Source organism: Fragaria vesca, linkage group LG5 (genome assembly GCF_000184155.1).
Source record: "Fragaria vesca subsp. vesca linkage group LG5, FraVesHawaii_1.0, whole genome shotgun sequence".
Classification (NCBI taxonomy): Eukaryota; Viridiplantae; Streptophyta; class Magnoliopsida; order Rosales; family Rosaceae; genus Fragaria; species Fragaria vesca.
Window position 1 is genome coordinate 22853945 of NC_020495.1, and position 11553 is coordinate 22865497.

Sequence of the window (11553 nt, forward strand, 5' to 3'; positions counted from 1 at the left end):
CNCNCTCNCACTCACTACTACTACTACTACTACTACTACTACACTACTTACACTACTTACACTTACACTTACACTACTACTACTTACACTTACACTTACGACTAACGTTAACGTAACGTAACGTAACGTAACGTAACGTAACGTAACGTAACGAACGTAACGTAACGTAACCGTAACGTAACGTAACGTAACTAACGGTAACGTAACTTAACGAACGTAACGGTAACGTAAGTAACCGTAAGTAACGTAACTAACCGGTAACGTAACGTAACGTAACGTAACGTAACGTAACGTAACGTAACGTAACTAACGGTAAGTAACCTAACGTAACGTAACGTAACGTTAACGTAACGTAAAACGGTTAAACCGGTTTAACCGGTTTTAAACCGTTTTTAACCCGTTTTTTACCCGTTTTTTAACCGTTTTTAACCGTTTTTTAACGTTTTTTTAACGTTTTTTTAACCGTTTTTAACCGTTTAACGTTAACGGTTACGGTTCGGTTTCGGTTCGGTTACGGTTTACGGTTTTACGGTTTTACGTTTTTACGTTTTTACCGTTTTTACCGTTTTACGGTTTAGTTTAGTTTACGTACGTACGTTACGTTACGTACGTACGTACGAACGAACGGTAACGGGTAACGGTACGGTACCGTACCTTACGTTACGTTCGTCGTACGTTACGTTTCTTTCTTCTTCTTCTCTACTACTACTCTTACTTAGTTAGTAGTACGAGAGACATCGCATAATATATGTGTGCNCTCCGTCGTAGTAGGTGGTGTGTCTCTCTCTCTCTCTCTCTCTCTCTCTCTCTCTCACACACACACACACACACACACACACATATTATGTATATCCAAATTCACCTGAAACTGTGGAGCTGAATAGCAACTCTGCACAGCTGAGGATAAAGACTACCAGAGAAAGAAAAATTAGCAAACATTTATGTCGATCAATCAGGCTGGCAAAGGTTCACAACAAAATACGATATTACAGATGTATATGATGGACGGAAACTGATATATCTACAAACACATGATGTAGAAAATTCTAGTGATGGTTGCGACATTTTTTTAGTCTGGGTGCACGCCTTTAGATAGCAAAATATGTGTGTGTGTGTGTGTGCGTGCGTGCTGGTGTGTATGCGTGAATTTTCTGCTGGTGACAGGTACCAAAAGATAAGGTTACTGAGCATATCTTAACCTCTGTCTGACAGTTTGTTGAAAAAATTCTTGAGGAAGGGACGAAAAGTCCCCGGACAATTCGTCTTGCTGCATTACACTTAACAGGGCTGTGGCTATCGTATCCTAGGATTATACAGTACTATGTGAAGGAGCTGAAGCTGCTGTCCCTTCATGGTTCTGGTCAGTCTTGTGCTCTCATATGTTCTTAAAACTTTTATATTGTTTTCTATTGTCATACTAGATCAATTATTAACCTGATTTTTTTTTTTTCATTTCCAGTTGCTTTTGATGAGGACTTCGAAGGTGAACTAGCTGATAATCGAGATACCAGGGCTGAAGTTTCTTTATTGGCAAAAGGCCCTGATCTGGAGCTGACCAAAGTATGGTTAAATAGTGATTGAGATTTAATGTTGGAAATATATTGTATCATTGACAAGTATCGTCTACCTTTAGCAATGAATTTACTTTAACCTTGGGCCTTCTTTGGTAGCTATTTTTGGTATTGATGCTGTGATGGGGGTTTTGTAGTTTCTCCAGATGCCAAGGAAAATTCTATATTAGTTATTTTTCCGTTCAGTAGCAATTTCTTGTTTTTGATCATATTCAGAATTATCTTCTGAATCGGGTCATCTGGAGCTTTATAAGTAATCATACACTAGTATCATGGGTCTGCATTGGAATAGTATAATTAACATCTTGTCATTTTTGGCATCTTACTAAAACAATATTTTTGTTTTTCTTGTCCTGGTTCTAATTCATATCAGATTTTTAAATTATCTCCTGGTTATCTTTTTAGAAAGTTAGAGGTTTGTAATCTTGTTGGCTTCTCTTGACAGGCATTTATCAATACAGAGTTGTATGCACGGGCCTCTGTTGCTGTTCTATTCTACAAGCTAGCAGACATGGCCATCATGGTGGGATCAACTAATGAAAATGCAGATTGCTATGCAGCTTTGGAATCTGGAAAAATGTTTTTGCTTGAGCTTCTTGATTCCGCGGTATTGGCTTTGTTTATTTGTTTCCCAACCTTAATATCTTTTTTTATGTTTTCTATGTGCTCCTTTAGGCACCATTTACTCAGTTGGTAATTGGTTAGCATCTGTCTAGTTTAAATATTTTGTGTTGCATTAGATACTCTCATCCTATGTGTGCGTGCACGGTATTTCTTTTAAATTTCTATCTTTGTTACATAAGATATGAAGCAAGACTGACAATGAGCCTATGTTATTATTGCATGTCATCTGTTCACATTAATGTGCTGTTTGAGTCCTATTAATAAAACGTCTTTCAGGGAAGAAAATTTAATTATTACCATTGTAAAAATAATAATAGAGATGTGATTCTGGAATTCAATTCAATTGGATATTCTAGACAAAAATCCTCTCTCAGTTCTCTTGTCCTATTCTTCGTTAAATATTATGATAATTGCATTATGAGATTTATCGCCTCCATTGCTTGTTGCAATTAATTTTTCATTTTCTATTTTCACTCTTCAGTTCCATAAATTGAATGAGATGAATTCTGCATGTAGTTGGAATCTGGTTTTCTTTGCATTTGCATATGTGGAGGCATCTTTCAAATACTTTTCTCTTAGATTATTCTTGAGTTGGCCCCAAAGAAACACAGCTGACCTACCAGCATAGCTGGACTGCTATGTTCCTTGATACATTTAGTTGCTCCTATCTGTTAAATTTAATTGTTTTGTCGCAACTCACAGTTGCCCTATAAAAAAACAGCTTAGTTATTGAGAATGCTTTCCTAAAATTTCATGGAGCTTTTCTAGTGAAGGTTGCATTTAAGTATGATTCAGTTGAATAGTTGATTAGGACCTTGAGTGTAAACGCCACACATTTGCATATAAAGTATTTGGAGAATGGAATCCTCTTTGCCCTTCAGTCCTTCCCGTTTCTTGTTTGTTTTCTCTAAAAGTGTCTGTGTTTGGAGAACTCGTGCACTGATTAGAAGATTTCGCATCCATCAATCATACAATTACTGCTAGTTTGTAAGGTTGTGGTTGCTAAAAACTTCCAATTAGATCTAGCTCAATCTTCTATTTGTTCAGTAGTTTGCATCATCTGGTGTTTAAGAAGGATCTTGCAAAATTGTTCAATGGGTTATATGATAGATAAATATTACATTTGTTTCTGCATGTTGATTACATCATCTGGTGTTGTAGGTAAACGACAAGGATCTTGCAAAAGAGTTGTATAAGAAGTATAGTGCAGTGAGTATTCTTTCCCTTTATATTGTTGAAATATAGGGAACCTCACTCTTATTGTATAGAAAAAGTTTACATCTTTTATGTTGACTTTGGATGTTCTTCCACATTTTTTATACAGATTCATAGAAGAAAGGTACGGGCATGGCAAATGATATGTATTTTGTCACCTTTTGTCTGTGAGGATATAGTCTCAGAAGTTGCACGTTGCTTGCACACATCCCTCTATGTAAGTAGATTTTATATCATATCATATCACCTTGTGGTTGTCTTCTGTAATTAAGGCTGCAATATTATCTATTAATTTTAAGATTCTGAATCTACCATTAAGATCACGTCTCAAGAATTGCTAAAAAATGTCATTCTTAATTTCGTATTTTTCTTTCCGGATATTCTCTAAAAAATTTAGTCTACCATATCCCTAATTCTTAATTTTGGTTTCTCTTCTGTTTGTTCATGCTAATGACATTAAAATGAATACTTATCAAAACACTATTTATGAAAATTTGCATGACAATGGATGATAATTGGGAGTCCCAGTCTCTGACTTAGTCCTCTGAAATATGTTTTGGTGATTTAAACTAGGTTATAGTCAAATGTTTTCTTTCCTGGGGCAAGTTGACCACGTTTCTACTGTCCTTTTTTTGGGATTGAATGTAATTTGGATATGTAGTGTAACAGCTTTTAGGTAACCACACATCGGTCTTGGACTATTATCCAATGCCTTTTCTAAATTGGTCACAGATATGTGGTGTGGGATTCTACTAGAAACTGTGGAATATTACTTTGTAGTAAATTAGTTATAGCTGTCCCCTTAACTTTAATTTCCTCCAGGAGAGGATAAGGCTGACTATTTGTTACTGTTCCTTTAATTACAAGGCTAACTATTTGTTACTCTTCCTTAATTACTTGTTACTTGTAATGTTTTTAATTATTTGCTTGTTTATTTATTGCAGAGGAACAACTTACCTGCAGTTCGTCAATATTTGGAAACATTTGCAATTAATATGTACTTAAAGTTTCCACCACTGGTAAGGTTTTGTTTCTTGTAGTGTCAGGATGCAACAACTATCTCTTTCATAATATATATGAAGTGGATGGGGGCGTTCGTTTACACTTTTAGTCATAACTTGTGAAAAAATATCGAGCTTCAGTGTTTGGTTGAGGATTGCTTCTCTGTTATTTATTTAGATTGGAAAAGCAGTTGTATTGATGAGTAGTCTCTTGCTGTAGCTTTTGTGTTGTAGGTCATAGTTTCATTTTTTTTGTTGAAAGAAAGCCATTTTGCTATTGTTTTCAAAATTGGTTTGGAGTTGTAGTGGATTCGTTAGCTACATTTTAGTCTTTGTGTGACAGTGCTCTCCTTTATCCAACATGTGAGTTCTATGAGATGTTCTGAAGTGATGGTTTTTGTGTTTCAAGTTTTTCTGTTAGATCTACTAAGCTCTGTTTTTTTTAGAGAGTTTGTCTTTGTTTAAACTTTAAAGGTTGCTCTCTTTATCTATGTGAGATCTGCTAGATGATTCGAAGTGACAGTTATTGTCTTTTGAATTTTTCTTTAGATCTTTTTGGACATCTAGTCTCTCAGAAGGATCTTTGCGTTTTTGGCCTTTTGTTTTCCCTTTGTGGATCTCTGTTTACCCTTGGTATACTGTTATTTTCTTATAGTATTAAAAATTTGTATGCCCATACTAAATAACTTTTAAGCTGCCTCAAACGTAGAAAGTTCAAATTTAACCAGAGTTTGACAGTTTGGTTTCCAATGATAAGTTAGTGGATTTAACTGGTTAACCATGAAGCTGGACTTGTATTGGCTTCTCTTCTGAACCCTTCCTGAAACGCAGCCTTGAAGTCTGGAATTGATAAGGTTTAGTGTGAGCACTATTTTGTATTGGGTTGGCTTCTAGGATGAACACTTCCATGCCTGTTGGGCTTGTTATCTTTGTCTTGCTTGAGCACCTCTAAAAAGATTTTGTGTATCTTCCTTCGAAATATTCACAAGGCACACTTATTAATGCTTCTGTCCTTCCTACAGGTTGAGGAGCAACTAGTTCCTATGTTAAGAGATTATGACATGAGACCTCAGGTATGTACAGTTTTGAAGGCGTTACAAGTCTGTCTGGAAATCCACTCTACTAACTTTTAGACATGAAATACAGGCTCTCTCTTCTTATGTATTTATAGCAGCTAACGTAATCCTCCATGCATCTCAACCTGTTCAACACCGACATCTGAATGAATTACTTCCTCCTATAGTTCCACTATTAACCTCACATCACCACAGTCTACGTGGTTTCACCCAGGTTGGTTATTGTAAAATATGTAAAATCGATTACTGCATATCATATTATATTGGCTTTACTTATTTAGAGTGCTTATGTATTATGAGAGTTTGTTTTGCAGTTGCTGGTTTACCAAGTTCTTTGCAAATTGTTCCCTCCCATGGATTCTGGAGCCTCTGAATGTATGACTTTAGAGAAGAGATGTTTTCAGGATCTGAAATCCTACCTCGCAAAGAACTCTGATTGTACGCGGTATGATATCTCAAGTGCATGGACGTCTTTTTATTTTGCTTTTTGCCAGTCAAATATAGTGCAAGGCTGAGTCAATATCTCATAGTACGTGCCTTTGTAGATATCACAATTTAAATAATAAATTCCACACCCCTCGCTATTAGAGGCCGATATCATAGGCAAGCCTTTCTCATCAGTTGATACTGACCTGTGATTCTTATATTTGGACGTTAGTGTGTATGACCTGCAAATTGATAAGTTAACCTGGTAGTGGTCACGGTTGTGTATAGGTCCGAGTTTACAGGTTCGATAGTTATACAATAGTTCTCTGGGTGCAAGGGAAAATTTTACTGTTAGATTTATTTGTTAGGATAATAGTATTGTTGAAAAGAAGAAGCAGTCTTGCTTGCTAAGATGAGCATTGATCATGCCCCTGGTCTTATCATTTTTGAAGAGCTGCCTATTCATGCCATTGCCTGCATATTTGGATGATCTGGATGGTGTTTCTAGTGTTAGGAGAACTGGGAACTCTGCTGTTCCCTAGTGTTTTTGTTTTCTTTTTCTTGGGCCTTAGTGCCCCTCTTGTAACCAAAAAAAATAAAAATATAAAAAAAGAAGAAGAAACAATCTCGCTGTCTACAATACAACACCAACGAGGAAGAAGAAAATAATCTACAAATCCACAAAAGTGATGCAAGAACTACGTAGAGGCATTTTTAAATAAAGGCATTTTTCTTCTCATGCCACTTATATGTATGATTACAGTCAGAAAATATCATATTTAATTTTTAAATTTCAGCTTACGACAATCAATGGAAGGGTATCTTGATGCCTACAGTCCCCTTAGCTCGATCACTCCTGCGGGTGTGTTCATCAACCGTGTTGAGGTCAGGGTCTTTGTTCGATGTTGATTAAGTCCTACTTTGTTTTGTAAATATAATTTTAGCATCCTACTATTCTCTAGCTGTACATTTGTCTCTTTATTTGCTTTTGCTAATTACAAAATATATGAAAACAGGTTAACCATTAAGGTAAGTAAAATATAGATCTAACAAATGCAGAATTTTACTCTCAGACCGAGGAATAATAAATTATTCTGAAAAAAGAGAGAGAAAACCTTTCAGGTTTATAATCATGGACTTAAACACAATAAAATTGTTATGTATGAATATATGAAGCAAGAAGAGTACTGATATCTATTGTCCACCTGCAAGAGGGTACTTACCATACAATATGAAGTGAGTGCTTTAATCACTGTTATGTATCATATGCATGTTTACGATGTAGTATTGAATTCCTCTCAATAACATGTCTATATAGAAGACTCCATGTTACTCATCCTTATCTTTTCATTTTTTAGGTAAATAACTAAATACTGTTTTCTGATTGTTATTTTATTTTATTGAAGGACATCGAGTTTGAATGTGTATCAATATCCCTTATGGAGCAAGTGCTCAACTTTTTGAATGTAAGTACATTTTCATGCTTTACTGGCTTTAATTTGTTTTATGATTAGCTCCTCATATTTCAGTGCTACAGGATGTGAGGGAAAACCTTCGAAATTCAATGGCAAAGGATGTTGTGACCATTAAGAATGAGAGTTTGAGATCTGATGGAGATCAAGACCGCATGGGGATACTGTCTAATGCTAATGAAAGACAATTGTGTACCCAGCTGCCTAAAGATATCTCACTAGATTTTCAGAAGAAGATTACTCTATCTAAACATGAGAAGCAAGACGACGTAAATGGTATGTATATGCTTTTTAAAGATTTTTGACAAAGTCCAATTTCTTAAAGAGCAATTCTGTGTATCCCAACTTTTTCTCCCAACCAGATTGTCCATGTTAATCTCACTACGTACCAAAGAGTGATGCTATGAGCCCCCAAAGAGTGATGCTATGAACCCAATAGTAAACCTACGAGATAAGTTGGGACAATAGTTGTTGCTAAGGGTCTCATACAATTATATATGTATATAACTGCTTCTACAGAAAAACTTAAAATTGATATAATCTGATGTGGAATCAATACAGAATTAGAAAAGGACGATAAGCTTCTTGCTCAGGTGCTTCAGTCTAGAACTCTTGGAATAGAAAGAGAGAGATCAAGTAGACAACATCTTATCCTTGTAGCATCTCTGCTTGATCGGATACCTAACCTAGCTGGCCTTGCTCGGACTTGTGAGGTTTGTAATGAGTTGATGGGCTTTTTAACTATGTTTTAGCCCAGCTTTCAGCTCAGTTTCTTACATAATCCTTCTTCTTCAGGTATTTAAAGTATCAAGCTTGGCCATTGCGGATAAAAACGTATTACATGACAAACAGTTCCAACTCATCAGGTTTGTCTATAGTTCTCTACCATCAATAGGTGATTACATTACTTGTGAACATAATGCACTTCACTAAATCGTAGGGTTCCTCTCTTTTTAGTTTTTGGGATCCTGGAGTGAGTTATGATTGATTGAAATCTGTATGTGTTTATAACGCTGTCATGTTGGTAATTGGGTTTTAGCAAAACCTTGAGCTGGGATCCTGTAGTAGCAATTCCCCCTTCCACAACCAGAAGGATAATAATTATGCTCAATTAAATTATCCAAAAAAGGTTTATATTTGATGAAAGAATTCCAATGTGTTGTGGTTCCCCATACCATATTGGAAAACAAATGGCTGTTCCACTATTTTTGTTACAATATGATCAATATCTAACGAATCAACCTGTCATATGATACTGGGATATTTGTGGTAGTATATACTTGTGAAGTGGACTTCTCGGTTGTATCTAGTTCTTTCTAATACTTTCTATCCTTTTCTTTTCCCTCTAGTGTGACCGCTGAGAAGTGGGTTCCTATCATCGAAGTCCCAGTGAATAGTTTGAAGATTTTCCTTCAGAAAAAGAAACAAGAAGGTTTCTCAATTTTAGGACTAGAGCAGACTGCAAACAGTATACCTCTTGATCAATATATCTTTCCTAAAGATACAGTAAGTCACTCAGTAATCCCATTCTTTATATTTACATTGGCGATCATGAGTAGATTTGAGAAGCTCCAGTGGACCATATTGAAATACTGTACACTGGTTTTACTTATTTCTATATCATTGTGGTACTTTAGAAGATCCTACCTTTGATTTAAAAACGAAAAATAAAATAAAGAGAGGATATAAATAGCTGTAGTTTTTCTGGTCCAGGCCTATTTGTCTTTTGATTTTGGTTTTCTTGTAGTTGAATTGCATATCTAGGAGTCACACCATTCATTTGATTGAATTCTAGGAATGCCTTCCATTTATTTATCTCCGTTTTCTGGCCAGGTACTGGTTCTTGGGCGAGAGAAGGAAGGTATACCAGTTGATATAATACATTTTCTAGATGCTTGCCTTGAAATTCCACAGTTGGGAGTTGTAAGATCTCTCAATGTTCATGTCAGTGGTGCCATTGCACTCTGGGAATATACTAGACAACAGAGATCCCAGTAGCTTTTCTTTTGAAATGTCACAAACAGTCTACTAGCTTAGCTATACACAGAACTTAACTGAAGACAGGACCTTTTTTGCACCATGTAATTCAATGGCTCCCATCTCTGTCAACTGAAAACAAATGAAGGTACTGTAATCCTACAAATCAGTTTCAGTTGTATGAAATATGTTTTACATCTCAATATACATCAATGTAAATTCAAATGGATCAATAGTGTCCATTTCAAACATGCCTGCTGATATCTACTTGTAATGTCAAAGAAAGCAGATTTTACCAAGCAAATGCTATAGACATGATGTATATTTTGAGCAACTAAACAATGGGGGAGATATGATCGGTTTAAATTCATGAATATAGTTCTGTCGCCATCTATGCGTGAATTTAATTTCTGTAATGGCCAATGACCAATTGTGTACTGGTTACAATGTGTTTGTCGATGATTTTCTTTTTGTTTCTGAACCTCATTGGGATAGTTTCTTTGTAGGATTACAGCGAAAGTCTGTTCATATTAAGTTTGCTCCGTCTCCAGAAGCAACAAAAAATCATATTCTGGTTAAGAAAAGCAACTATTTCATAAAGTTTACCAGTAAATGATACAAAATCACATAGTTGTTAGTTTCTCTTTCGCCTTGCTGATGATGAGAACAAGATGTTGCTTTTGCACCTGAAAGGTTTATGGGTTTAGATTAATACATTAAGAACTAAGCAAGCCAGGGATGTGATCATCAATTGTAGAATTTCAGCTTTTGGAGTATCTTACCTTCAAGGTTTTGATAGCAGCTTTTATTTTATTGCTGGAATTACCGCCACGTTTCTTTCTTGTCTTCCTCTCTTGCTTAGCTTGGAAACTTGTAAGAAGAGGTCCAAATATGGTTGGTACTTTGCAGTTGCCAAAGCAGGTTGGAGCTTTTGAATTCTTTGGCTTTTTTGGGACAGTGACAATCTAACAACTCAACTTCATTAGCCATTGTATTGCATAATCAAATATGACTTACCAGTACCTATCCAACTAATGTTCAGATATTAACCATTCTCTGTAACTTCATTAAGCTTTTTTTTATTTTTTTTATTTTTTATTTTTAATTAAAGTTCATTTCTGATTGTAGCCTCTTTCCAATTGAAAAATACTGTATAGTTAGTGTTTAACTACAGAATAGCCTAAACAAATTACTTTAAATAGATTTTAGTTCAAATTTTATACAATTTCACTCTGTTCTATATTCTTTTGCATAATCATTGTACTAGAATAACGTTCTGTTCAAACATCAATAGTTATGCAGGTAAATTATACCCAGGTTTCTTGAAGAAATTTGTTATGATCAACACCAAAAACAAGAAGTAGCAGTACTAACAAGGTACCTCAGCCTGAGGTTGTGGATTGCTGGTGTGGTTTGGATTTGGAACATAGGGTGTGGAAGGTGATGATGATTCTGGAGCTCTTCTAGCAGATTGGCGAAGGCGTTGAGAGTACTGAAGGAGCTCAGCTCTCCTACTAGTAGTATAGCCTTTGCCAGCAGCACCATCCCTATGAGAAATAGCCTCTCGCTTGATGGTGTGATGAACATAATGATGGTGGTGGTGGTGGTGGTGGTGGTGGTGGCGATGAGTTAACGAAGCTGGTCTTCTCTTCGGCCTCTCCACATAAACCGATAGCAATACTGGCTTGTCTTTCCAGCAAGGTACCTGAAATTTATCAAGTAGCCGGTGATCAACTACTACTATACATATCATGCAAAGATAATTGATGTGCATTTCTGTGCATTTCTGTGTGTCAAACTGTCAAAGCATATGGTATTACCCTTTTGATTGGCATGATGAGATGAGAAGAAGAGAATGAGATTGCTGCATTGAGGGATGGTTAATAGTTAAGAGGTTTTAATATAGTAAGGATCATGGAAGGTGGTGAAGGAGAGGTGTGGCCAAACAGAGAAGGCCAAAAGGTGCGTTCTAGTTCCTTTGGTTGAAACGAAACTGAACTCATTCAACTTTGTATATGATAATCATATTGCACAACCTGGAATTTATGACACAAAATGGAATTCTATCAATCAAACTAAGACATTCAAGGACAAGAGAAAGTCTCTTTCACAAAAGGAGTGGACCAAGAGGCAAAATACTCTTATACTCAACACAAACTAATAGGTTAAGAGATTTTCGGACAATTTTTCA

General features: G+C 35.9%; 1 protein-coding gene and 1 pseudogene across 2 annotated transcripts in view; one reads left to right on the forward strand and one right to left on the reverse strand.

The window, feature by feature from the left end:
• LOC101309934 overlaps positions 1 to 9383 on the forward strand; it is a 21591-nt pseudogene extending 12208 nt beyond the window's left edge. Inside the window, exons 20-35 of the transcript XR_184738.1 lie at positions 1213 to 1360; positions 1460 to 1560; positions 2017 to 2178; positions 3357 to 3404; positions 3520 to 3627; positions 4355 to 4429; positions 5434 to 5493; positions 5558 to 5701; positions 5802 to 5932; positions 6711 to 6798; positions 7320 to 7379; positions 7451 to 7661; positions 7905 to 8098; positions 8181 to 8251; positions 8735 to 8891; positions 9219 to 9383. The product of XR_184738.1 is annotated as an uncharacterized LOC101309934 (transcript). The remainder of the gene's footprint in view (positions 1 to 1212; positions 1361 to 1459; positions 1561 to 2016; positions 2179 to 3356; positions 3405 to 3519; positions 3628 to 4354; positions 4430 to 5433; positions 5494 to 5557; positions 5702 to 5801; positions 5933 to 6710; positions 6799 to 7319; positions 7380 to 7450; positions 7662 to 7904; positions 8099 to 8180; positions 8252 to 8734; positions 8892 to 9218) is intronic.
• Positions 9384 to 9935: 552 nt separating this feature from the next.
• Positions 9936 to 11337, reverse strand: LOC101310224. The gene is made up of 4 exons (XM_004300278.1): positions 11183 to 11337; positions 10744 to 11067; positions 10145 to 10327; positions 9936 to 10048 (listed from the first exon to the last, which is right to left on the reverse strand). Exons 1-4 carry the CDS (start codon positions 11195 to 11197, stop codon positions 9986 to 9988), a joined length of 585 nt encoding a protein of 194 aa, XP_004300326.1. The 5' UTR covers positions 11198 to 11337; the 3' UTR covers positions 9936 to 9985.
• Between the last annotated feature and the right edge of the window lie 216 nt (positions 11338 to 11553).